Source organism: Mobula birostris, chromosome 16, assembly GCF_030028105.1.
Source record: "Mobula birostris isolate sMobBir1 chromosome 16, sMobBir1.hap1, whole genome shotgun sequence".
Lineage (NCBI taxonomy): Eukaryota > Metazoa > Chordata > Chondrichthyes > Myliobatiformes > Myliobatidae > Mobula > Mobula birostris.
Window position 1 is genome coordinate 62,026,386 of NC_092385.1, and position 26,463 is coordinate 62,052,848.

Genomic DNA, 26,463 nt, shown 5'->3' on the forward strand with positions numbered 1-26,463 from the left:
AAAAAAGGAGGACATCTCCATCGTCTTGGAATGAAAAGCCTCATCCTGAGAGCAGATGTGGCGGAGATGGAGGAATTGCGAGAAGGGGATGGCATTTTTGCAAGAGACAGAGTGGGAAGAGGAATAGTCCAGGTAGCTGTGAGAGTCTGTAGACTTATAGTAGACATCAGTAGATAAGCTGTCTCCAGAGATAGAGGCAGAAAGATCAAGAAAAGGGAGGGAGGTGTCAGAAATGGACCAGGTAAACTTGAGGGCAGGGTGAAAGTTATGATCCTCTCCCTTCTCCAGCCAATCAACTTTCCAGTTCTTAGCTCCATCCCTTCCCCTCCTGTCTTCTTCTATCATTTCGGATCTTCCCCTCCCCCTTCCACTTTCAAATCTCTTACTATCTCTTCTTTCAGTTAGTCTGACAAAGGGTCTCGGCCCGAAACGTTGACTGTACCTCTTCCTAGAGATGCTGCCTGGCCTGCTGCGTTCACCAGCATTTTGTGTGTGTTGCTTGAATTTTCAGCATCTTCAGGTTTCCTCGTGTTTGCAACCAGAAAAGTATTCTTTTATTCCCACTCACTGCCTCCTGCCAATGAGCCAACGCTCTAACCATGGTAGTAACTTTCCTGCAATGCCATGGGCTCTTAACTTGATAAGCTGCCTCATGTGTGTCACCTTGTCAAAGGCCTTCTGAAAATCCAAATATACAACATCCACTTCATCCCCTTTATCCATCCTACTTGTAATGTCCTCAAAGAATTCCAACAGGTTCGTCAGGCAGGATTTTCCCTGAAGGAGATCATGTTGACTTTGTACGATCTTGTCCTGTGTCATCAAGTACTCCATTACCTCATTTTTAACAATTGACTCTAATATCTTCCCAATCACTGAGGTCAGGCTAACTGGTCTATAATTTCCTTTCTGTTGCCTTCCTCCTTTCTTAAAGTGTGGAGTAATGTTTGCAATTTTCCAGTCCTCTGGCACTATGCCAGAATCCAGTGATTTTTGAAAGAGCATTTCTAATGCCACCACAATCTCTAACACTACCTTTTTCAGAACCCTGGGGTGCAGTTCCTCTGGTTCATTGGCCTTCATAAATCAAGGTACCGAGTACAGGAGATGGGATGTTATATTGAAGTTGTATAAGACATTGGTGAGGCCTAATTTTGATATTGTGTGCAGTTTTGGTCACCTTCCTACAAGAAAGAGTTGAAGGAGTTCTGAGGAAATTTGCAAGGATGTTAGTGGGACTTGAGAACCTGGGTTATCAGGAAAGCTTGAATAGATTAAGACTTTATCCTTTGGGACGTCAAAGATTGAGGGGAGATTTGATTGAGATGTACAAAATTATGAAGGGATGATAGGGTAATGATGATAGGGTAAATACAGGCAGGGTTTTTCTGCTGTGGTTGGGTGGGACTACAACCAGAGATCATGGGTTAAGGGTGAAAGGTGAAAAGTTTAAGGGGAGCATAAAGGGAAACCTCTTCACTCAGGCCATCTTGAGAGTGTGGAACAAGCTTCCAGTGCAAGTGGTGCATGTGAACTCGATTTCAATGTTTAAGAGAAGTTTGGATTGGTACGGAGATGGTAGGGTTATGGAGGGCTGAGGTCCCGATGCAGGTCAGTGGGAGTAGACAGTTTAAATGGTTTAGCACGGATGAGCTCGGCTGAAGGGTCTGTTTCTGTGCGATACTTTTCTATGACTGTACTTGACTACTAATTTAATTATTTTAGCACAACATTGTGGGTTGAATAGCCTATTTCTGTGCTGTACTATTCTGCCTTCTACAGGAGAAAATGTTAGAAATATTCAGCAGATCAGGAAGCATCTTCCATAAATATGGACGGTTTTCAGATCTGCATCTTCTGTAAATGTGGAGGGTATTACAATTTGTATCTTCCGTAAATGGGGAGGGTATTCCGATCTGCATCATCTGTAAATGTACAGTATTCTGATCTACATCTTCCGTAAACGGGGAGGGTATTCCGATAAACATGGAGGGTATTTCGATCTGTAGCAATCATCAGGGAAGTGGAGCAATCAACAGGTCAGGGAGCATCTGTGCAAGGAATTGGAGAGTTGACACTTCGGGTCAAGCTCCTTCATCAGCACTGAGAGGTATAAATCAGTGAAGGGAAGAGGAGGAGCAGAAGATGGCAGGTATTAGGTGCATCCAAGTGAGGTGGGGTGCTAGGCTTTATCACTAGCTACCTGTTGTTTCTCCTTCAGCCCAGATGAAATGTCTTGACCCAACATGTTGACTGCCCATTCCCTCCCCACACAGATGCTGCCTGACCTGATGAGGTCTTCCACCTCCTTATTTGTTGCTTCATTTTACAACATCTACAGTGTCTTGTGCCTCCTCTGTACTTTGATCTACGGACATTCCTCTACACAAACCCTCAAACACACCCGTGTGGCAAACACTTCGGCTTGCTACAGCAGAAGTTGTACCGTGCACTGGATGGAAGGTGATGAGGGAGAGCTGTAATCTGGATCTTCATGTTTGTCCTGATATGGTATCTAGATATCTGGGTTAGGTCCACAAACACTAGAAAGTCTGCAGATGATGGAAATCCAAAGCAACACACTTGAAATGCTGGAGGAACTCAGCAGGCCAGACAGCATCTATGGAAAAGAGTACAGGTACAGTATCTGGATTAGGTGATCAGCTGCCAGAGATAATGCATTGTGACTGAGCTGGAAACCTGAAAGATAAGGTGCAAGCAAAGGAGAACTGAACTCTGGCAATTGTTAATCTGCTCCATCTTGTGTTTGCTCTGCTCAGGGGTAACAGTGAGGTGTCCAGGTAGTCCAGGACATGGGTCTCGCTTCATCGAGAACACAGCAGGAGAAAAGTTGGTAAGTGTCGCATTAAAGCACAAGGTCTCCAGACCTCTCTGTACCTTCAGAGACACCTCCATTTCTACCTGCTTAAAACCCCCCTTTGGAAGACACTTTCATCCCTGTAGCCAAATCCTTTTCAATTTTATAACCTTCTGTTCCTCTCAAGTCCTCCCCTCCTCATTTCCTTCATCCCTTCCTGGTCTGTCCTCTCACCTCTGAACCCTTACAGATCTTTAGACTATCTATGACCATCCATTTGTTGTCTCGGTGCCCATTCCTTCACGTCCTTCTGTGAGGACAAAGTTAGTGTTGCAGTGCGGGTTGTTGGTAAGGGTGAAGTTGGGGTAGCTTATGGGGATAAAGGAGAGATGAAATGTTGTAGTGAGGATGCGCGAGGATCACCAAGGCAACATCAAGGGGAAGAAATTGGTGAGTTCACGGATTGGGAGGTGAGAGTCTCCAGATTCAGTGGGGTGTGGACCAAATATTAGTATTGGGCATCTGGAAATATGATTCCAAGGGTTAAGGAGACGTGCTAGAGATGTGGAGGGCATGGATTTCATGAAGATACCATGTTGGGTAGCTGAACGTACTTAAGCAAGTATTAATATTAATTCTTTCCTTTTTTTTAAACATTGAAGCGTCGAGTTCTCAATTCATTCTTGGACTTCAGGGAGAAAGAGAAGAAGAGGTGAGGCTCTGTGTCTTATTCTCTGTTTAGTTTGGGACAAATACTGCTTTTTATCCAGAACAAAATATATCTCCTTCTGGCCATTCACCCCAGACACTGCATCGACATGACTGGCATGCTTGTGTAGGGGTGAGTGTGTCATCTTTTGGGAGATGGTAAATTGCAAAGTATCTGCTTATCTTGGTAACGTCAGATATGTTTCAAGGTGAGTGGTGGGTTATTCTGGGACTTGGCTGGCTATTAAGCCACAAAAGTAGACTCTTGTTAAGGATCTTGGAGATAAATTAATGGGGGATCTCTTTCAAGGAACAAACTGACACTAAAACAAACACAAGAGGTTTTGCAGATGCTGGAATTCCAGAGTAACACACACAAAATGCTGGAGGAACTCAGCAGGTCATGTAGCATCATGAAGAGGAATAACCAGTTGACATTTAGGCTGAGACCCTGCAACCTAGCTGACACTGAGCTACGCAGAGAGACAGTGACCAAAAGCACAGTCAAGAGGTTACAGGTTTTAAGGAATAATTAGACAACAAAGAACTTGGGGCACAGCTTTCAATTGCGGGAAAATTAAAGAGTGTGAAGAGTCTAGAACTGATGGGATGGAGGAGATAGGAAGGAGGTCTGAAAACAAACAGCACGTTTAAAAATGGATATGAGATTCTGCAGATGCTGGAAATCCAGAGTAAAACACACAAAATGCTGGAGGAACACAGCAGGCCAGTCAGCATCCATGGAGAGGAATAATGAGTCAACGTCTCAAGACGAGACCCTTCATGGATGGGCTACCCTCGTGGAACTGCTTCAGGCCATTGGGTAGGGGTGGGGGATAGGGACAGGGTTGAATGGAAGGGGGGATGTTTATGTTTTAATTCTTTAAAGTACTCCCAAGTGATTGTTAAGCAACACACACAAAATGCTGGTGGAACGCAGCAGGCCAGGTAGCATCTGTAGGAAGAAGTACAGTCAACGTTTCGGGTGGAGACCCTTCGTTGGGACTAACTGAAAGAAGAGATAGTAAGAGATTTGAAAGTGGGAGGGGGAGGGGGAGATCTGAAATGATAGGAGAAGACAGGACGGGGAGGGATGAAGCTAAGAGCTGGGAAGTTGATTGGCAAAAGGGATACAGAGCTGGAGAAGGGATAGAATCATGGGACGGGAAGCCTAGGGAGAAAGAAAGGGGGAGGGGAGCACCAGAGGAAGTTGGAGAGCAGGCAAGGAGTGATTGTGAGAGGGACAGAGAGAGGAAAAAAATGAGAGGAAAAAAAAAAGGGGGATAAATAAATAAATAAGGGATGGGGTACAAAGGGGAGGAGTGGCATTAATGGAAGTTTGAGAAATCAATGTTCATGCCATCAGGTTGGAGGCTACCCAGACGGAATATAAGGTGTTGTTCCTCCAACCTGAGTGTGGCTTCATCTTGACAGTAGAGGAGGCCGTGGATAGACGTTTCAGAATGGGAATGGGACGTGGAATTAAAATGTGTGGCCACTGGGAGATCCTGCTTTCTGTGGTGGACAGAGCGTCGGTGTTCAGAGTAACGGTCTCCCAGCCTGCGTCGGGTCTCGCCAATATATAGAAGGCTGCACCGGGAGCACCAGACGCAATATATCACAGCAGCCGACTCACAGGTGAAGTGTCGCCTCACCTGGAAGGACTGTCTGGGGTCCTGAATGGTGGTGAGGGAGGAAGTGTAAGGACAGGTGTAGCAACACCTTATATTCTGTCTGGGTAGCCTCCAACCTGATGGCATGAACACTGATTTCTCTAACTTCCGTTAATGCCCCTCCTCCCCTTCTTACCCCATCCCTTATTTATCTATCTATTTATTTATTATTCCCCCCCTTCTTTTCCTCTCATCTTTTTTCGCTCTCTGTCCCTCTTACAATAACTCCTTGCCTGTTCTCCATCTTCCTCTGGTGCTCCCCTCCCCCTTTCTTTCTTCCTAGGCTTCCCGTCCCATGATCCTCTCCCTTCTCCAGCTCTGTATCCCTTTTGCCAATCAACTTTCCAGCTCTTAGCCTCATCCTTCCCCCTCCTGTCTTCTCCTATCATTTCAGATCTTCCCCTCCCCCTTCCACTTTCAAATCTCTTACTAGCTCTTCTTTCAGTTAGTCCTGACAAAGGGTCTCGGCTCGAAACGTCGACTGTACCTCTTCCTAGAGATGCTGTCTGGCCTGCTGCGTTCCACCAACATTTTGTGTGTGTGTGTTGCTTGAATTTCCAGCATCTGCAGATTTCCTGGTGTCCAAGTGATTGTTAATTGTCTTTCATAATCTGTGAAAGTAAGCCACTTGGTTCACCAAGAGTTTAGAATACTTAAAGTTTAGCTTGATTTAGCACACATATATCAAAGCTAACTGTGAAATGTCTTGTTTTTGCATCAGTGACTAACACAACCTAAGGCTGTGCTGGGACAGGCTGCCAATGTTGCCATGTTTTTGGCACCAACATAACGCGGCCACAACTCACTAACCCTGCTCACAGGGTAGCCATGGGCACCTGCATGGGGCCCAGCTATGCCCGCCTTTTCGTTGGCTGTGCAGAACAGATCATGTTTCCAGCCTTCCCTGGTAATGCCTCCAACTGTTCCTCCGCGACATTAATGACTGCATTGGTGCTGCTTCGTGCACCCATCCTGAGCTCATCAATTTCATCAACTCTGCCTTCAATTTCTACCTGCCCTTAAGTTCATTTGGACAATTTCAGATTCCTCTCTCTCCTTTCTTGAGCTCTCTGTCTCCATCTCTGGTGACAAACTGTCTACTGACATCTTTTATAAACCTACCGATCCCCACGGCAACCTTGATTATCTCTTCACACCCTGATAACTGTAAAAATGCTGTTCCCTTTTCTCAGTCCCTTTTCCCTATTGCATCAGAAACCAGGATGAGGCTTTCCTTTCCAGAACATCAGAGATGTTCTTCTTCAAAGGATGGAGTTTCCCTTCCTCCACCATTGATGCTGCCTTCACCAGCATCTCCTCCATTTCCCGAACATCCACCTTCACTCCATCTTTCCACTGCCTTAACAGAGATAGAGTTCCTCGTGTCCTTACCTACCACCTCATGAGCCTCTGCATCCAACACAGCATTCTCCACAACTTCCGCCATCTTCATCGGGATCCTGCCACCAGACACATTTTTACTCTCCATTCTGCTTTCTGCAGGCATCACTCCCTCCGTGATTCCCTTGCTTGTTTGTCCCTCCCCACTAATTTCCCTCCTGGCTCATGTCCCTGCAAGTGAGAGAAATGCTACACCTGCCCATCACCTTCTCTCTCACCTGCAAACAGTCCTTCCAGGTGAGGCAACACTTCACCTTTGAATCTGTAGGGGTTGTCTACTGTGTCCGATGCTCCTGATGTGGCCTCCTCTACGCTGATGAGACTCGATGTAAATCGGGGGATCTCTTTGTCAAGCACCTCCGCTCCGTCTGCCAAAAGCAGAATTTCCCGGTGGCCACCCATTTTGATTCCTATCCCCATTCCTGTACCGACATGTTGGTCCATGGCCTCCTGTTCTGCCATGATGAGGCCACTCTCTCGGTGAAGGAGCAACACCTCATATTCCGTCTAGGCAGCCTCCAACCTGATGACAAGAACATCGATTTCTGCTTCTGGTAATTTTTATCCTCTTTTTCTTTTCATGTTCCCCTTCTCTCTTCTGTTCCCTGCCCTGGCCTCTTGCCTCCTCATCTGCCCATCACCTCCTCCCGTGCCCCTCCTTCTTCCCTTTCTCCCATTGTCCTTTCTCCTCTCCTATCAGATCCCTTCTTCTCCAACCCTTTACCTTTCCCACCAACCTGGCTTCACCTGTCACCTTGTCCTCCTCCCCCTGCCCCCGCCGTACCTTTCCAGTCCTGATGAAGGGTCGCAACTGTTTATTCATTTTCATAGGTGCTGCCTGACAGCATTCTCTGTGTGTTGCTCTGGATTTCCAGCATCTGTAGAATCTCTTGTGCTTACTAATGGTACGTCTTTAGAATGTGGGAGGAAACCGGAAGAAACCCATGTGGTCGCGGGGAGAATGTACTGACGGCTTACAGACAGTAACAGGAATCGAACCCTGATCGGTGAACGCTTGTGCTGTAAAGAGATTGCAATGCCTGCTACACTACCATGCCACACTGTGCACAGCATGGTAGAATGACCAGTCACTGTGTGTAACACAAAATCTTACAATTGCTTGCATGCTATGTAAAGGTTCGAAGGTTCATTTTAATGTCAAGGTAGGCATTACAATTCAACTCTGATATTCTTCTTCTCCAGATAGCCATGAAATACAGAAAAACCATGTGAGTTGTTGAAATAAAAGACACCAACACCCCGCCCCCCCCAACACAAAAAAACTAACAGATCGCTCACACGGAAAATAGGAGCTGGAACATCAAAACCCAAACCTCCAACCCCTCGCTTGCAAAAAAAAAACGACAGTAACATCAAACCTCCAACCCCTCCCTTGCAAGAAAAAGTGACAATAACATCAAACCTGCAACCCCCTCCCTCGCAGAAAAGAACAGCGACAATAGTGTCAAACCCCAACCCCCTCTCTCTCACACAAACACCAGCAGATCGCCCTCACAGAGAAACACCGACAAGAGCACCAGCCCCAAATCAGCAAGTCCTCCCTCTCTCAAAAGATAATATATTGCCCACCCGCCAATCGGCAGCAAGAAAGAAAACACCGAAACTGAATGAGTCCAATATAAAGTACGGTCCAATAATCACATAAGTCTCAGAATATTGAAAATATCCTCCAATCAGCATATGAAGAGAGTGACTGCTCAAACTAATTTCTTCTGTGAAACAACACACATAAAAGTTGCTGGTGAACGCAGCAGGCCAGGCAGCACCTCTAGGAAGAGGTACAGTCGACGTTTTGGGCTGAGACACTTCGTCAGGACTAACTGAAAGAAGAGGTAGTAAGAGATTCTGTGAAGAGTGACTGTCATGCCGGGTCCAAACGCCACCGACCTGGCTACTGACCACCATTGACCCCGTGGCCTCCGTGGAGAGCGACTACTGACCTCCCCTGCGTTCGCCTTGATGCTTCAGTATTCCTCAACACTTCAAAATGGAGTCGTTCATTACCCTGCACCCTCTGGTCTTCTATACAAGGCAGCTCTTGTTCTCAGTTTTTTTCGGGACCCCGTCTCTGTCTTCTCCACGAGGCAGTCTGTGCTCTTGGTCCTCTCTGGATACAGCAGAGCCCCAGGTTATTCGATCAAATTGCAAACTGCATGTCACAGGCTTCGTAAAACAATCGAGACAAAAAACAAGCAGAAGACTTAGCAATCTCTTCAATTATTTCACTTTCTCTATCTGGAAGATGTCACATGAGGAATCATTGTTTGCTGGCACCATCTTGACCAGAAGTTACCATAGAACAGTAAAGCACAGGAATCAGCCCATCAAGTCTGTGCCAATTTACTTGGTAATTGGTTTATTACTGTCACAGGTACCAGTATACAGTGAAAAGCTTTTGTTTGCTTCCCATCCAGACAGATTGTTCCATATGTAAAGAGCACTGAAGCAGTGAACAGGGAAACAATAACAGAATGCAGAATGTACAGTAGTATGAAATTTACAGAGAAAGTTACTGGCAAGTGAAGTGCATGGTGCAAAGTGAGAGATACTTGGAGATCAAGTGTTCATCTCAGGGAGCCTGGTGGTTCGTGCTTTCAAGCTTTTGTACCTTCTGTCTGACGGGAGGGGAAATTAGAGAATGACCAGGGTGGGAGGGGCCCTTAGCTGCTTTACCAAGACAGTGGGAGGTGTAGGCAGACTCGATGGAGGGCAGACTGATTTCTGTGATAGACTGGGCCAAAGTCACAATTCTGCAAATTCTTGCGATCTTGGGCAGAGCAGTCACCAGAGATCTATCCAGATTTAAACTGTACATTTGCCTGTGTGTGGTCTGTGTCCCACCACTGGCCCCTCTGTAAAGACTGGTGTGAGTTCCCCTTCCTGAAGTCCACAATCAGTTCCTCTCTGACATCTGCAGTTGTCACGCTGCTCAATCAGCCGACCTAACTCACCCCTGTATGCCTCCTTGTCGCCACCTGAGATTTGTCCAACAACTGTGGTGTCGTCAGTGAATTTATACATGCCAGTTGAACTGTACTTAGCCACACAGTCATGAGTGTAGAGAGAGTAGAGCAGTGGGCTAAAAGCACATCCTTTGCACCTGTGTTGATTGTCAGCCAGGAAATGTTTTTATCAATCTGGGGCTTGTGTCGCTGAGTGGGAGGAAACCAGGGAACTCCGAGGAAACCTGTGTGGTCACGGCCCCAACAGCCTTGCCTCTCTCAATAGTGTGGAGTATATCCCATCAGGCCGTAGGAGATTATTTACCTTAATGTTTTTCAAGAGACCCAACGCTACCTCTTCCTTCATCTCAAAAGCCCTAGCATATTGGCATCCTCCACACTGATATCACTACCCTCCGGTCCTTCTTGGATGCCAAGTACTTATTTAGGACCTTGCCCCTCCAACTACAGGCCCCCTCTTTTATCCCTCAGTGGTTCCCCTTCTCCATAATTTTCCTCTTGCACTTAATGTTGGTGTGGAATGCTATGGAATTCCCTTTAACCCTCCGAGCCAAGGATTCTTCATGGGTTTTCTGAATTCCCTTCCTGACTTCTTTTCAAACTTCTTTATAATCCCTAAGGGCCCTGTTTAATTTGCCTGGATTAGAGGGCATGTACCATAAATACTTGTAAAATATTATCTGATAAAGCCACAGAGATTCTAAGAGGCTGCTTTGATCCCACTGATTGAACTAGTACCGACACCTTTGATGAAAGCACTGAAACAGTTACCTCCTATATCAGCTTTTGTTGAAGGTGCTTGCATCCCCACTTCAGCAATAATAAACCCTGGTTCAACACAGAGCTTGGACAGCTTTGTTTGAAGAGGAGGAGGCCTACAGGAGTGGAGGTAAAGGGGAGTTCAGAAAGTGCAAGTACACCCTGGTCAGACCCCTGTTGGAGAATTGTGTTCAGTTCTGGTCACGTCACTACAGGAAGGATGTGGATACTATAGAGGGTGCAGAGGAGATTTACAAGGATGTTGCCTGGATTGGAGGGTGTATTTTATGAGAATAGGTTGAGTGAACTTGGCCTTTTCTCCTTGGAATGACTGAGGATGAGAGGTGACCTGATAGAGATGTATAAGATGATGAGAGGCATTAATTGTGTGGATAGCCAGAGGCTTTTTCCCAGGCTGAAATGGCTAACACAAGGGGGCATAGTTTTAAGGTGGTTGGATATGAGTACCGAGGGGTTGTCAGGGGTAAGGTTTTCCACACAGAGTGGTGAGTGTGTGGAATGCACTGCCAGCGACAGTGGTGGAGCCAGATACAATAGGGTCTTTTAAGAGATTCTTAGATAGGTACATGGAGCTTAGAAAAATAGAGGGCTATGTGGTAGGGAAATTCTAGGCAGTTTCTAGAGTAGGTTACATGGTCAGCACAACATTATGGGCCGAAGGGCCTGTAGTGTGCTGTAGATTTCTATGTTCTATGTACATGCTGGAGAAACCACTCAGAGCTGCCGAATTCCATTGTTCAGTCAAACTGGAAAGCCAGTGTTCTTCAGTCTGGAAAGACCAACACTACCTACATAAAGAAGGCCCCCCCAGCCCTGGTGACCCCCTCCTCCCTAAGTGAGTTCAACTGCAGATGTGACTCACAGATCACACATCAAAGACCTGTTCAGCCATACCACTGCCAGCACCCCTCACCTTTGTTGTTAAGGCAGAGGAGGTGTGGAAGCTGTTCAGGAAGCAAAATATCAAGCAGGGCGCTGGCCCTGACTCTCTCTCCCCTGCCAGCCTTAAACACTGTGCTAACCAACTGTCTACAGTCTATAAACATTCCCTATCAGTATCTTAAACTATGCACGGCTCAAACAACCTGATATTATTCATTCCTAAAGGTATCTAAGATTACTGTGCTCAGTGACAATAGGCGAGATGCACTCACATCAATCGTAATGAAGACTTTTTGAAAGGCTGGTCATATCATTTTTCAAATCCATTTCTCACAGATTTTCTACATCAGCAGCAGTTCACCTACAGAGCCAGCAGAGGTGTAGATGATGCAGTTAACATCAGTCTGGACTTCATACTACAGCTGCTCCACTCCCTTTCAGTTCTGCATTCAATACCATTGTCTCTGAGCTTCTGCAACAGAAACATAATGTACCAGGTTCCATCTGCAGGAGGATCACAAACTTCTCTGACAAGAAGCAGTATGTGGGACTGGGCAAGCACATCTCTATATCCTGGTGTATCACAGTGCTGTGTTCTCTGTATACCAGTGACTGCATCTTCAGTGATCCATCAGTAAAGGTTGCAGACGACAAATCCAAATACCACTAGGAAGTAAGCAAGCTTTTGTCTTGCTACAATCACAACTGGGAGCTAAATGCCCTCAAAGCTGGAAATGCATATCAACTTGAGGGGTGTGTCCCTCCACATACTCCTCATTAACAAACAGCTCTGCAGCTGGTACTGTTTCAACATTCAGTTTGCTGAGCATTATTACTTCTCAGGACCTCATAAACCCTCGTTAACAAAAAGGCTCGGCAGAGAATGGACTTCTTGCGACAGCCGGTAAAATTGGAGGGCATATGGAACGAGATTGCAGGGAAAGTGGTTGAGACTGGCACTTGGCTGCATTAAATTCCATCTGCCGTTTATCAGCCCATTTTTCCAGCTGGCACAGACCTTGCTGCAAGCTTCGATAGTCTTCCTCACTGTCCACTACATGGATGTGCAGGCACAGAGGGGTATGGGCCGAATGAAGGAAATTGGGACGGGCTGGGTGGGATTTGTCGTCAGTATGCTCTCAGTGGGCCACAGAGCCTGTTTCAATGCTATATTGCTCTATATGTACCTGAGAAATGCTGAAGAGTGCCATCAACCTAGAAATCTGCCACCCAGTCCCCTTCCACTGGTGCACAGAGCAACCTCTCTGACTGCCAGACCCAAGGAAAGTCCAGCATCTTGCTAACCTTGTGCCGTTGTGTAGAGATGAATGCCAAGCAAAAAGATTTCAGTATGCTTTAGCATTTTAGAGTAGATGTCCCTCATGCGTTCACTCCTGGTAAAGAAGCACCACAATGCTGGAGCAACTCAGCAGGTCGGGCAGCACCTATGGAAAGGAATAAACAGTTGCCATTTCAGACTGAGACCCTTCATTGTTTTGTAATGAATATCATTTAACTCTGATCAGCCTGTCAGTGGTGTATCTATGGTGTGGCTGTAGAGTGATCTAACATGGACTCAGGCTTTTTGCCCCAACTCGGCCATGCTTGACTATTTGAACTAGTCCTAATTGACTGCGTATGGCCCATATCCCTGTAAACCTTTCAGATCCACGGACCTGTACAAATGCCCGTTACCTGTTGTAATTCTACCCTCCTCGGGCAACTTGTTGCCCCTACCCACCATCTTCCCTCTTTCCCTCTTTCCCTGCTCTCTAGGTTTGGACTCTCCTACCCTGGAGAAAAGACTGACCAGAGATGAGGTAAGCCCCTCATGATTTTATAAGCCTCTCTAAGGTCACTCCTCAGCCTTCTTTACTTCAGGAAATGAAAAAGTCCCAGCCTATCTGTTCTTCTTTGTTACCCAGTCCTGGGCACATCCTCCTCAATCTTCTTTCATGCCCCTTCCAGTATTGCATACTCTTCCTATTGCAGGACAACTGGAACAGTCTGCCGCACTCCAAATGGGTGTTCTGTTGACATCTTGTACAACTGGAACAATGAAAGACTGTAGCACATTGAGAAAGGAGGTTAGCAACAGGAGATGGCATTCTCTAGATTTATGGAAGTGGGCTAGACCAGGCTGACAGCTGCTGAGGACTGGGTATTTTGTGAACAGAACTCAGAGCAGTCAGTTCAACTCCCGACGAAGTTGTACAAACCAGGGGTGGGACCCGTTTGGGTACAAGGAGTGGTGTTTTTATAGTCACACCTGACAATAGGTGCAGCGTCACAGGGGTCAGGACCAAGAGGCACACAGGGAACACACAGGAGAAGATCATAAGACATAGGAGTAGAGTTAGGCCATTCAGCCCATCGAGTCTGCTCTGCCATTCCATCATGGCTGCTTTATTATCACTTTCAACTCATATTCTGCTGCTTTTCCCCATAGCCTTTTAACACTCTTTGCTAATCACCAGCCTATCAACTTCTGCTTTAAATATATCCAGTGACTTGGTCTTCACAGCCATCTGTGGCAATGATTCACCACTGAGAGATAAACACGAGATCAAAGGACAGAGAACAGAGGATGGTCACTGTGTGGGCACAAATAAAGGAACGGAAAGCGCACAGTAATGGCAATGAAAGGTGATATAGCACCGTGTGCGGGATGTTGTGTACTGACGGCACCGTGCGCGGGATGTTGTGTACTGACGGTACCGTGCGCGGGATGTTGTGTACTGACGGCACCGTGCGCGGGATATGTACTGACGGCACCGTGCGCGGGATGTTGTGTACTGACGGCACCGTGCGCAGGATATGTACTGACGGCACCGTGCGCGGGATATGTACTGACGGCACCGTGCGCGGGATATGTACTGACGGCACCGTGCGCGGGATATGTACTGACGGCACCGTGCGCGGGATATGTACTGACGGCACCGTGCGCGGGATGTTGTGTACTGACGGTACCGTGCGCGGGATGTTGTGTACTGACGGCACCGTGCGCGGGATGTTGTGTACTGACGGCACCGTGCGCGGGATATGTACTGACGGCACCGTGCGCGGGATATGTACTGACGGCACCGTGCGCGGGATATGTACTGACGGCACCGTGCGCAGGATATGTACTGACGGCACCGTGCGCAGGATATGTACTGACGGCACCGTGCGCGGGATGTTGTGTACTGACGGTACCGTGCGCGGGATATGTACTGACGGCACCGTGCGCGGGATGTTGTGTACTGACGGCACCGTGCGCGGGATATGTACTGACGGCACCGTGCGCGGGATATGTACTGACGGCACCGTGCGCGGGATATGTACTGACGGCACCGTGCGCGGGATATGTACTGACGGCACCGTGCGCAGGATATGTACTGACGGCACCGTGCGCGGGATGTTGTGTACTGACGGTACCGTGCGCGGGATATGTACTGACGGCACCGTGCGCAGGATGTTGTGTACTGACGGTACCGTGCGCGGGATATGTACTGACGGCACCGTGCGCGGGATGTTGTGTACTGACGGTACCGTGCGCGGGATATGTACTGACGGCACCGTGCGCAGGATATGTACTGACGGCACCGTGCGCGGGATGTTGTGTACTGACGGCACCGTGCGCGGGATGTTGTGTACTGACGGCACCGTGCGCGGGATATGTACTGACGGCACCGTGCGCAGGATATGTACTGACGGCACCGTGCGCGGGATGTTGTGTACTGACGGCACCGTGCGCGGGATGTTGTGTACTGACGGCACCGTGCGCGGGATATGTACTGACGGCACCGTGCGCGGGATGTTGTGTACTGACGGCACCGTGCGCGGGATATGTACTGACGGCACCGTGCGCGGGATGTTGTGTACTGACGGTACCGTGCGCGGGATATGTACTGACGGCACCGTGCGCAGGATATGTACTGACGGCACCGTGCGCGGGATATGTACTGACGGCACCGTGCGCGGGATGTTGTGTACTGACGGCACCGTGCGCGGGATATGTACTGACGGCACCGTGCGCGGGATGTTGTGTACTGACGGCACCGTGCGCGGGATGTTGTGTACTGACGGCACCGTGCACGGGATGTTGTGTACTGACGGCACCGTGCGCGGGATATGTACTGACGGCACCGTGCGCGGGATGTTGTGTACTGACGGCACCGTGCGCGGGATATGTACTGACGGCACCGTGCGCGGGATGTTGTGTACTGACGGCACCGTGCGCGGTATGTTGTGTACTGACGGCACCGTGCGCGGGATGTTGTGTACTGACGGCACCGTGCGCAGGATGTTGTGTACTGACGGCACCGTGCGCGGGATATGTACTGACGGCACCGTGCGCGGGATGTTGTGTACTGACGGTACCGTGCGCGGGATGTTGTGTACTGACGACACCGTGCGCGGGATGTTGTGTACTGACGGCACCGTGCGCGGGATGTTGTGTACTGACGGCTGCAGCGCAGGCCAGTGTCTGGAGATAATGAACAACCAGGGTGAACTATCCAGCAACAAATGACAGCAGCACAGTGAGCTGCTGCTAACGGGGCTCGGGCATGGTACTGAGAGTGGAGAAAGTGGCCATAGGTAGAGCAACATTGACACAGGCCCTGGCTCTGAGTGTAACCATATTGTTGTGTGTTTCTAGGCTCAATCAGAGTGCATGCCTGACCCTGGGAGATGTCACCACCATCAACCTGACCTCCTTAAACGGAGGCGTGGCCTTCAACATTGTCCCTGATGAGCTAACAGCCAGCTTTGACATCCGGATCCCTCCCACTGTAGACCTCAAGGTACGTCGTGGTCTGTTAAGTGGTTTACAATGCCAGAAGGAAAGGGAGGTGCCTTGTGTGTGTATATTAGAGGACAGTGGGAGGCCTGTCCTTCACTGGCCAGTGATGGTGAGTCTACTTTTGTACGTCCGTAGATGAGACCAATGTCACTGTCTGTCTTGTTTCAGGCATTTGAGGAGCAGATGAAGGAGTGGTGCCAGGATGCAGGGGAAGGCGTTCTCTGTGAGTTTTTTCAGGTAATGGTTGACATCTGTGAGAACCTGTGTTTATTACTCTGATAGCATGCGGTGACGTAGCTCCCATGAACAACATGGTGGATTGCGTGGAGTACACCTTTCAGCTCAGAACATGTGTGCGGTGTAACTCTCCCCACCACTGCTCTGCTGAGTGAAGTGTCTAGACAGCCGTCTGTATGGTATAACTCCAGTACTGCTCTGCTGAGTGATGTGACTAGACTGCCGTCTGTACATGGAAAGACAGTATATTGGGACTGATCCCATTCGGGATCTCTCTCTCTCTCTCTCTCTCTCTCTCTCTCTCTCTCTCACTCTCTCACACTCTCTCACTCTCTCTCACTCTCTCTCTCTCACTCTCTCTCTCTCTCTCTCACACACACACACACTCTCACACACACACACACACACACACACACACACACACACACACACACACACACACACACACTTGACACAGTTTGTCCAGGCTAGTCTGCATTGCTGTGGGTGATGTGTCTACAAACACTGCCTCCCATACTGATGTGGTTTGTCAGCCTGGTCACCCCTCTATCTAGACTGGTGATGCTGCACATTACTGGTGTGTCTGGACTGGCCCTTGTCGAGACTGGTGATGCATTTTGCTGGGGTGTCTGGACTGGCCCTTGTCTAGACTGGTGATGCTGCACGTTTCTGGGGTGTCTGGACTGGCCCTTGTCTAGACTGGTGATGCTGCATGTTACTGGGGTGTCTGGACTGGCCCTTGTCTAGACTGGTGATGCTGCACGTTACCGGGGTGTCTGGACTGGCCCTTGTCTAGACTGGTGATGCTGCATGTTACCGGGGTGTCTGGACTGGCCTTCGTGCTGTCCCACTCCCCATGAGCCCAGGTACAGATTCAGATCTATTAATCAGGTTACATGGAAACATACAGAGAGATATGCTGTTTGCATTAACAACCATCAGGAGGCAGCCCGCAAGTGTTGCCACACATCCTGGCACCAACAGAGCATGTCTACAGTGTACGACAAAACAACGCAAACAGCAACAGGTCAACAATACAACAAAACAGCAAGTGCTGATCAAAGATAGCCTGCAGGAGACGATGAAAGCTTGATATGTTGATGTCTGAGGCAGCAGAGAGATAGATGGTGGTGGGCTTCACAATGCCAATGGGGTCACTTCCACAACTGAGGAAGGGGAGGGGGACTGATCAGAAGTTTGGGCCCAGAAACCACTTAGGATGTTTGCAATGTGCTTAGCGATGGGTCTGTGTTGTGCAGCGATGTGGGCCGTGTACTGAGTTTGCATACTGGTCTGTGTACTGGGCTGTGTTTTTGGATACTCACTGCTCTGAATTTCCCTCCCAGAAAAACATGAACAAAAAGCTGACTTCTATCGACCAGTCGGATCCGTGGTGGAGCGCCTTCAGTAACGCTTGTCTCCAGATGTGCGTGGGTGTACAGGGGGTGGGGGAAAGGGTGGGGGAAGTGGGGGGCAAAGTTCGGATCTCGGCGTTCCTTTCATGCAGTACCGTGTCCCACTATCATCCCCTCTCCTCCCCGTCACTCTTGCCCCTCCCTATCTCTACTCACTGGCTGCCTTCCTCCCACTGTCCCTCCCTTAGCTTCCTTGTGTTTCCCCTTCCCCTACCGTGGATGTGACCCTCTCACTCTCTTTCCTGAATCCACTCCTCTAACACAGTCAACCTCTCACACTGCCCTCATACCACATCCCTTTTGCACTTAGTCCCACTCCTCACCGCTGTCCTCACCCCCAACTTCTTCCATCCCCCTGTCCCTCCACAAGCCCTCTTCACTCACTCCCCTCACCCCATTCATCACCTCACTGAGGAGGATATACTTTGATCCAGCCCCAGGGTACTTCTGAGCATTTGTTCTCCATATTTGGGTAACTACCTCGTGCCCTCTGACCCCTGACCCTGAGGGTATGCACTGTTGAACTCTTTGGCACTGTCTCTTCACTTTAGTAGGGGCTGTATACAGTCTCATATCTACGTTTCAATAGGGGTCTGCATATTGACCTGTGTCCGGGTGTATGGCAAGCTGTGGGTTCCTGTGTCTGGGTCAGGGATGTCCTCACCTGCCAGTTGTGAGCCCACATTCACTCACACTTCCTCTGTTTCAGGGGCATGACTGTGCAAACTGAGATCTTCTCTGCAGCCACCGACAGCCGATTTATTCGGGAGGTAAGCCCTATTGCGGCAGCCTAGAATTCACCCATCGCTGGGGATCGTGGAACGTGGACAAAGTGTACCACCATTGTCTGTAGGGTGTGGAGCGTGTGTATGTGTCATGGGATCAAAGCTCAAAGTAAAATTTATTATCAGAGTAGGTACATGCCACCACACACAACCCTGTGATTCTTTTCCTGCTGGGCATACTCAGCAAATCTATAGAATAGTAACTGTAAGCAGGATCAATAGGTTTCAACCGTACATTTAATGTTAGAGAAATGTATGCAATATACATCCTGAAATTCTTTTTCTTTGCAAACATCCTCCAAAACAGAGGAGTGCCCCAAAAGATGAATGACAGTTAAATGTTAGAACACCAAAGTCCCCCCAGCCCCCCTCAATGATCCCCTTCCCCCACCAGCAAAAAAAAAAGCATTGGCACTGAGCAGTCAAGCGTGCAGCAAAACATCAATAAATCACAGACTTGCAGTACCCCAAAGACTACTCGTTCACCTGGTAATTCGACATATCACAGGTTCTCTCTCTCCCTAATAAGGGAAAAAGGGATGTCTCCGTTTCACACTGAGAGGGAAGACATAAACAACTCGCTGATTTATGATGTTAAAAGTCTGTTGCGTTGCTTTTTCCGAGCTCTGCGCCCAGAAAGGTCAGATCTCTCGACACACAACCCCTGGCAGCTAACCCGCTGCTCCCGATGTTCCGTGTTCTCCCACGATGCCTGTCAGGGGCACCGGCCTTGAACCAGCTCATCTCCACAGCCATGAAAATCCGGCACCCTGAAGGTGCACTAGTCTTCCAGGCCGTATCCTTGGCATATCGAAAAGAGGCCGGTTGTGAGGCCCTGATAGCGGGTCCCATTCCTGCAAAGAACCAAAGTCAGCATGTAACTCCAGGTCAGGGTCTTCAAAAGACCCCCACACCCTGAAAAGGGAAAAAAGAGATATCAAATATAGAAATAGAGCTGTTTCCAAAGATGCGAGCAAAGGAGTCGCCGTTTAGCGCCATCTTGACTTTGCCCCACCTCCACGGGATCAATGAAAGAGCAAGTAGAGCATAGAAAACTACAAACTCTGCAAATGCAAATCTAAATACTTAAATAGCAATAAATAACAAGAGCATGAAATAACAAGATAAAGTCATTAAAGTGAGATCAATGGTTGTGGGGACATCAGAATTAGAATGAGTGTAAGTTGTCCCTTTTTGTTCAAGGGCCTGATGATTGAGGGGTAGTAATTGTTCTTGAACCTGGTGGTGTGAATCCTGAGGCACCTGTACCTTCTACCTGATGGCAGCAGCGAGAAAAGAGCATGGTCTGGGTGGTGAGGATTTTTGTTGATGGATTCTGCTTTTCTACGGCACCATTTCATGTAGATGTGCTCAGTGGTTGGGAGGGTTACCTGTGATGTGCTGGGCCAAATTCACTACCATTTGTAGGATTTTCCACTCAGGGGTATTGGTGTTCCCATATATAGGGTGTGTATAGGGTGTATGTAGTGCACGTATACAGTACCTATAAAAAGTATTCAGCCCCCTTGGAAATTTTCATGTTTTATAGTTTTACAACATTTAATAACTTGAATATTAAATAATTAGGCTTTTTGTGACACTGATCAATAGAAAAAGACTCTGGTGTCAAAATGAAAACAGATTTCTACAAAGTGATCTAAATTAATTACAAATTTAAAACACAATATAATTGATTGCATAAGTATTCACCTCCTTCAAGTTAGTATTTAGCACATGCACCCTTGGCAGCAATTACAGCCTTGAGTCTGTGTGGATAGGTCTCTATCAGCTTTGCACATCTGGACACTGCAATTTTTCCCCATCCTGCTCAAGCTCTGTCAGATTGCATGGGGATCGTGAATAAACAGGCCTTTGCGAGTCCAGCCACAAACTCTCAATTGGATTGAGGTCTGGACTCTGGCTTGGCCACTCCAGGACATTAACTTTGTTGTTTTTAAGCCTTTCCTGTGTAACTTTGGCTTTATGCTTGGGGTCATTGTTTTGCTGGAAAACAAATCTTCTCCCAAGTCACAGTTCTCTTACAGACTGCATCAGGTCTTCCTCCAGGATTTCCCTGTATTTTGCTGCATTCATTTTACCCCCTACCTTCACAAGCCTTCCAGGGTCTGCTGCAGAGAAGCATCCCCACAGCATGATGCAGCCACCACCATGCTTCACGGTAGGGATGGTGTGTTTTTGATGATGTGCAGTGTTCGGCTTATGTCAAACGTAGCATTTAGTCTGATGGCCTAAAGGCTCAAATTTGGTTTAATCACATCATTGAACCTTCATCCAGCTGACTTCAGAGTCTCTCTTTCTGGAAAACTCTAGGGGAGATTTCATGTGAGTTTTTTTTTCAACAGTGTCTTTCTCTCTGCCACTATCCGATAAAGCTGCAACTGGAGAAGCACTGGGGCAACAGTTGTATGCGCAGTCTCTCCCATCTCAGCTGCTGAATCTTGTAACTCCTCCAGAGTTGTCATTAGTGTCTTGGTGGCTTCCCTCACGAGTCCCCTTCTTGCACGGTCACTCAGTTTTTGAGGACGGCTGCTCAGGGCAGATTTACAGCTGTGCCATACTCTTTCCATTTCTTGATGATTGACTTAACTGTTCTCCAGGGGATATTCAGCGACTTGCTAATTTTCTTGTATCCATCTCCTGACTTGTGCTTTTCAATCATCTTTACACGGAGTTGCTTTCATGGTGTAGTTCTGAATTGAATTGAATTGAATGATCTTTATTGTCATTATACATAGGTACAATGAAACTCTGTTTGGCTTTCTCTCAGGCAATTAATAAAGTGGTAGCTGAAAACAAGACAGTTAGAGAAAAACAGTATTAAATAGACAAGTAGCAGAAAATAAGTAGCAGCAGCACCAGAATATCACAGTAATGCACAAAGTGCCGTTAGTGCAAGTATTTGAGTCCTCGTGTGTGCTCACAGTTTCAGTCATTGTTCTGTGCGAGTGGTGTGATGGAGGCCACAGCTCTGGGATAGAAGCTGTTCCTCAGTCTATTTGTTCTGGCTTTTAGTGTCCTGAACCTTTTGCTGGACGGCAGCGGGTCAGACAGGGAGTGGCCGGGGTGTGTGGTGTCTCTGGTTATGCTGATTGCTTTCCTCCTGAGTCTGCTGGAATAGATGGTGTCCAGTCCTGGGAGCTCCATCCTGACAATTCACTGGGCCGCCTTCACCACGCGATGCAGGTCTTGTCGCTCAGCGGCTGTGCAGCTGGCATAGTACACGGTGGCGCTGTTGGTCAGGACGGTTTCAATTGTGCTTCTGTAGAAGTTAAGCAACAGCTTTTGTGGGAGTTTGGTCTGTTTTAGCTTTTTGCCAGGATACTGACTCACCAGCAGTTAGAATTTCCCAATACATGAAAGTCTTTTTCTGTTGATCAGTGTCGTAAAAGCCAAATTAAATTCGCTGTGATTCAATGTTGTAAAACAATAAAACATGAAAAATTCTAAAGGGGGGGGCTGAATACTTTTTATCAACATGGTACTGTGTGTGTAAATTAGTTTATTATTATCAAATGTAGTGAGATACAGTGAGGAACCTGTCTTGCGTACTGTTCATACAGATCAAATTATTTCAGCAGTGCATTGATACAAGATGTTAGCTATTTAAGGAGGACCTGAGGAGAGTTTTCTCAGTCAGAGGGTGGAACGAGCTACCCGCAGAAGTGGTGGATTGGGGTTTGGTTCAACACTTAAGAGAAGTGTGTACATGGAAGGGAGGGGTATGAGGGCTGTGGACCAGGTGGGGGCTGATGGGGCAAGGCCAGTAATAGGTCACCACGGACTAGATGGACTGCAATATCTATCTCTGTGCCGTCATGCTGTCTGGCTATTGCAGTAACAGGCACAGAGTAAAGTGTTACATTACAAAGAAGGTGCAAGGTCATAATGATGTGGTGTGAGGTCGAAGTTCATCTTATTGCCCTAGGGAGGTGTTCAATTGTCTTATAACAGTGGGATAGATGCTGTCCTTGAGCCTGGAGGTATGTGCCATCAGGTTTTTGGATCTTCTGCTTGATGTGAATGGGCAGAACAAGATCTGGTTTATTAACACTGACATACGGTATGTTGTGAAATCTGTAGTTCTGCAGCAGCAGTACAGTGTAAAGTCATAAAATGACCCAAATATCACAAAATAACAAATAGTGCAAAAATAATAATAATGAGGTAGTGTTCATGGATTTACAGACTGCCAGAAATCTGCTGGCCGAGTGTAAAAGCAATTTCAGAATCATTACATTTGGGTCTTTACCTCCTCCCGGACAGTAGTAATGAGAAGGGGGCACGCCGGGAGTCCTCAGAGAGAGAGATGCTGCCTTCTTGAGACACTGACTCTTGAAGATGTCTTCATGATGGGGAGGCTTTTACTGGCAGCAACTTGCGGCCGCCTCTTCCAACCCTGTGCATTGGAGCCTCTATACCAGATGGTGAGGCAGCCGGTCCCTATAACCACCGTACATCCATAGAGTCTTTGACGGCATGCCAGCTCCTAATGAAGTAGAGCCTCTGGTGTGCCTTCTTCATGATTGCATCGCTGTGGTGTGCCCAGGGTAGATCTACTGAGATGCTGGCACCCGGGAACGAGAAGCTGCTCAGCTTTTCCACCAATAACCCCTCGATGAGGACAGGTGTGCCTTCTCTCAACTTCCCCTCTGTCTCCCACAATCAGTTCCTTGGTCTTGCTGACACTGTGTGTGTGGTTGTCATTGCAACACCCGGTCTGGTTGTAAACGACAGAGCAACAGGAGCCACATTCCAGTCTTAAGGAACTTTTCCCCTGCTGACATTGAAACGAATACACTCATAGATCAGTGCAGCACACAAAGGCCCTTCAGCCCATCTAGTCCATGCTGAAACCATTTAAACTGCTTACTCCCATCAGCCTGCACCTCCATAGCCCTACCATCCATGTACCTATCCAAACTTTTCTTAAACATTGAAATTGAGCTTGCATGCTCCACTTGTGCTGGCAGCTCATTCCACACTCTCAGAACGCTCTGAGTGAAGTTTCCCCTCATGTTCCCCTTAAACTTTTCACCTTTCACACTTAACCCATGACCTCTGGTTGTAGTTCCACCCAACCTTAGTGTAAAAAGCTGCTTGCATTTACTCTGTCTATACCCCAAAACTGCACAATACTCCAAATTAGGCCTCACCAATGTCTTATACAACTTCAACGTAACGTCCCAACTCTTGTATGCAATACTTCGATTTATGAAGGCCAATGTGCCAAAAGTTCTGTATATGACCCTATCTACCTGTGATGCCACTTTCAGTGAGTTATGGATCTGTACTTCCAGATCCCTTTATTCTACCACACTCCTCCGTGCCCTGCTGTTCACTGTGTAAGACCTACCCTGGTTGGTCCTACTGAAGAGCAACACCTCACACTTGTCTGCATTAAATTCCATCTGCCATTTTTCAGCCTATTTTATCATCTGACCCAGATCCCTATGCAAGCCATGATAGTTTTCCTTGCTGTCCAGTACACCCCAAATCTTGGTGTCATCCCCAAATTTGCTGATCCAGTTACCATATTATCATCCAGATCATTGATATAGATGACAAACAACAAAGGACCCAGTACTGATCCCTGCGGCACTCCACTAGTCACAGGCCTCCACTCAAAGAGGCAACCCTCTACTACCAGTCTCTGGCTTCCCCCACAAAGCCAATGTCTAATCTAATTTACTACCTCATCTTGAATGCCGACTGACTGAACCTTCTTGACCAGACTCCCATGTGGGATCTTGTCAAATGCCTGGCTAAAGTCCATGTAGACAACATCTGCTGCCTTTCCTTCATCCACTTTCCTGGTAACTTCCTTGAAAAACTGCAAGATTGGTTAGTCATAGCCTACCATGCTGACTATCCTTAATCAGTCCATGTCTGTCCAAATACTTATATATCCGGTCCCTTAGAACACGTTCCAATAGCTTTCCCACAATGGATGTCAGACTCACCAACCTATAATTTCCTGGTTTATAACATTAGCCGTCTTCCAATATCTCTGCAAGGACCTCCGCAACTTCCTCTCTAGCTACCCACAAATTCCAGGGATGTGCTTAGCCAGGCCCTGGGATTTATCCACCTTAATGCACTGTAAGGTTGTAAATAACTCCTTCCTGGTAATAGAGATGATATATCCTCCAAAACATCTGCCCTTGTTTGTCTTGACCTCTTGAGCAGCCAGGATTTTCTCCTCAGTAAATGCCAATAAGAAATATGCAGCTGGAGACATGGGTTGCCCACTGATCCTTCGGGTACTCTCTCCTTAGCTAGCTTTTTACTGGTAATATTGCTATTGAACCTCTTGGGCTTTTCCTTAACCTGACCTGCCAGATCCACCTCCTGCCCTCTCTTTGTCCTCCTGATTTCTCTCTTAAATTTATTCTTAACCTTTTTTTGAGCAGAGCTTCAATATCTATCATTGGTCACCCTTCACTAAACTTGCCAGGTTTAGCCTTCACCCTAACCTGTGGATCAGGTCTATCTTTCTCCATCACTACCTTGAAACTGGTAGAATTATGGTGCTCCAAAGTGTTCCCTGACTGTCACTGTCACTGTCCCTGCCTCGCCCCTTTAGAGAAGGTCCTGTTTTGGACCCTCCTGAACAGCGCCGTCCAGATATTGATTCAGGAGACTTACCTGGACACACTTCACAAATTCTGTCCCGATAAGGCCTTGACTCTCTGGGTAGCTTGGTCAATACAGGGGAAATTAAAATCTCTCACTAATACATCTCTGTTATTCTTAAAATTATTGGTAATTTTTTCCTACACATCTACTCTTCAAATTGCCGCTGCTTGTTTGGTAAGGGGGGAAGGGGGTCTATAATGCAGCCCCTCTGGAACGACTCCATTTTTCTTCCTTTTAATTTCTATCCATTTGGCCTCACTGGGCGATCCCCCCAAGAATGTCACTGCTGTTACTTTGTCCCTTATCAGAAAGGCTACACCCTCTCCTCGCTTATCTGTCTCTCTGCCATACCTGAACAGTCCTGCCCTTCTTTCAGCCATGTTTCTCAGAATCAATCCACACTGAGTTCATTAGCCTGACCTGTCACGCCTCATGTATAAAAATGAATGCAGACTAACTGAGTTTTCCTTTCCTGGCTATCATGATTAACTGAGATTGCTCCCACTGGCTGCTACTTTGTGTGTGTGGTGAGCCGGATGGGTGTGTGTGGTGTGGAGATTGCATTTGGAACGAGGTTATATGCTCTGCTGCCACTGTGACCCTTGTCTGTCTCCCACAGATGGGATACCCAGCGATCGGCTTCTCTCCAATGAACCACACACCGATCCTGCTGCATGACCACAACGAGCACCTCAACGAGAGGGTCTTCCTCACCGGGATCGACATCTACTCTAACCTCATCTCTGCCCTTGCCCAGGTCCCAACCCTCGCAGAGGAGGCCTGAGGGAGCAGGACTCACTACACGCTCTACTCCACCCTTCCTGTTCACTCTCCTCCTCCTCCCCCCCCAGTACCCTACCCCACTCCCCCTCCTCCTCCCCCTCCTCCTCCCCCTCCTCCTCCCCCTCCTCCTCCCCCCCTCCTCCCCCCCTCCTCCCCTCCTCCTCCCCTCCTCCTCCCCCTCCTCCTCCTCCTCCCCCTCCTCCTCCTCCTCCCCCTCCTCCTCCCCCCTCCTCCTCCCCCTCCTCCTCCCCCTCCTCCTCCCCCTCCTCCTCCCCCCTCCTCCTCCCCCTCCTCCTCCCCTCCTCCTCCCCTTCTCCTATCCCACCTCCTACTACCCCATTCTCCCGAGCAAACTCTGCACACTGTATTACCTCACTTTGACACTCTCAGGCTCGTTAGATTTACCATTAGGCCTTCCTCTGGCCCATGAATTGTCTCCCACTTCTTCCCTCTGTCCAGTCAGCTGCCTTGAGCTCAGGGAAACCTTTATACATTTTGAAACTGAAACTACCACCAGGCTCCTCCAGCAAGGTTTCACATGACCCAGCAAACAA

General features: G+C 47.9%; 1 protein-coding gene across 2 annotated transcripts in view; it reads left to right on the plus strand.

The window, feature by feature from the left end:
• LOC140211180 (aminoacylase-1B-like) overlaps positions 1–26,094 on the plus strand; it is a 66,348-nt gene extending 40,254 nt beyond the window's left edge. The window contains exons 8-14 of one of the 2 annotated variants that reach the window (XM_072280735.1): positions 2,781–2,854; positions 3,481–3,530; positions 15,889–16,033; positions 16,201–16,269; positions 17,616–17,695; positions 18,394–18,454; positions 25,746–26,094. In XM_072280735.1, coding sequence (XP_072136836.1) covers positions 2,781–2,854; positions 3,481–3,530; positions 15,889–16,033; positions 16,201–16,269; positions 17,616–17,695; positions 18,394–18,454; positions 25,746–25,910 — 644 coding nt within the window. In that variant the 3' untranslated portion in view covers positions 25,911–26,094. The remainder of the gene's footprint in view (positions 1–2,780; positions 2,855–3,480; positions 3,531–15,888; positions 16,034–16,200; positions 16,270–17,615; positions 17,696–18,393; positions 18,455–25,745) is intronic. The other variant, XM_072280733.1, reaches the window with a different exon arrangement.
• The last annotated feature ends 369 nt before the right edge of the window (positions 26,095–26,463 follow it).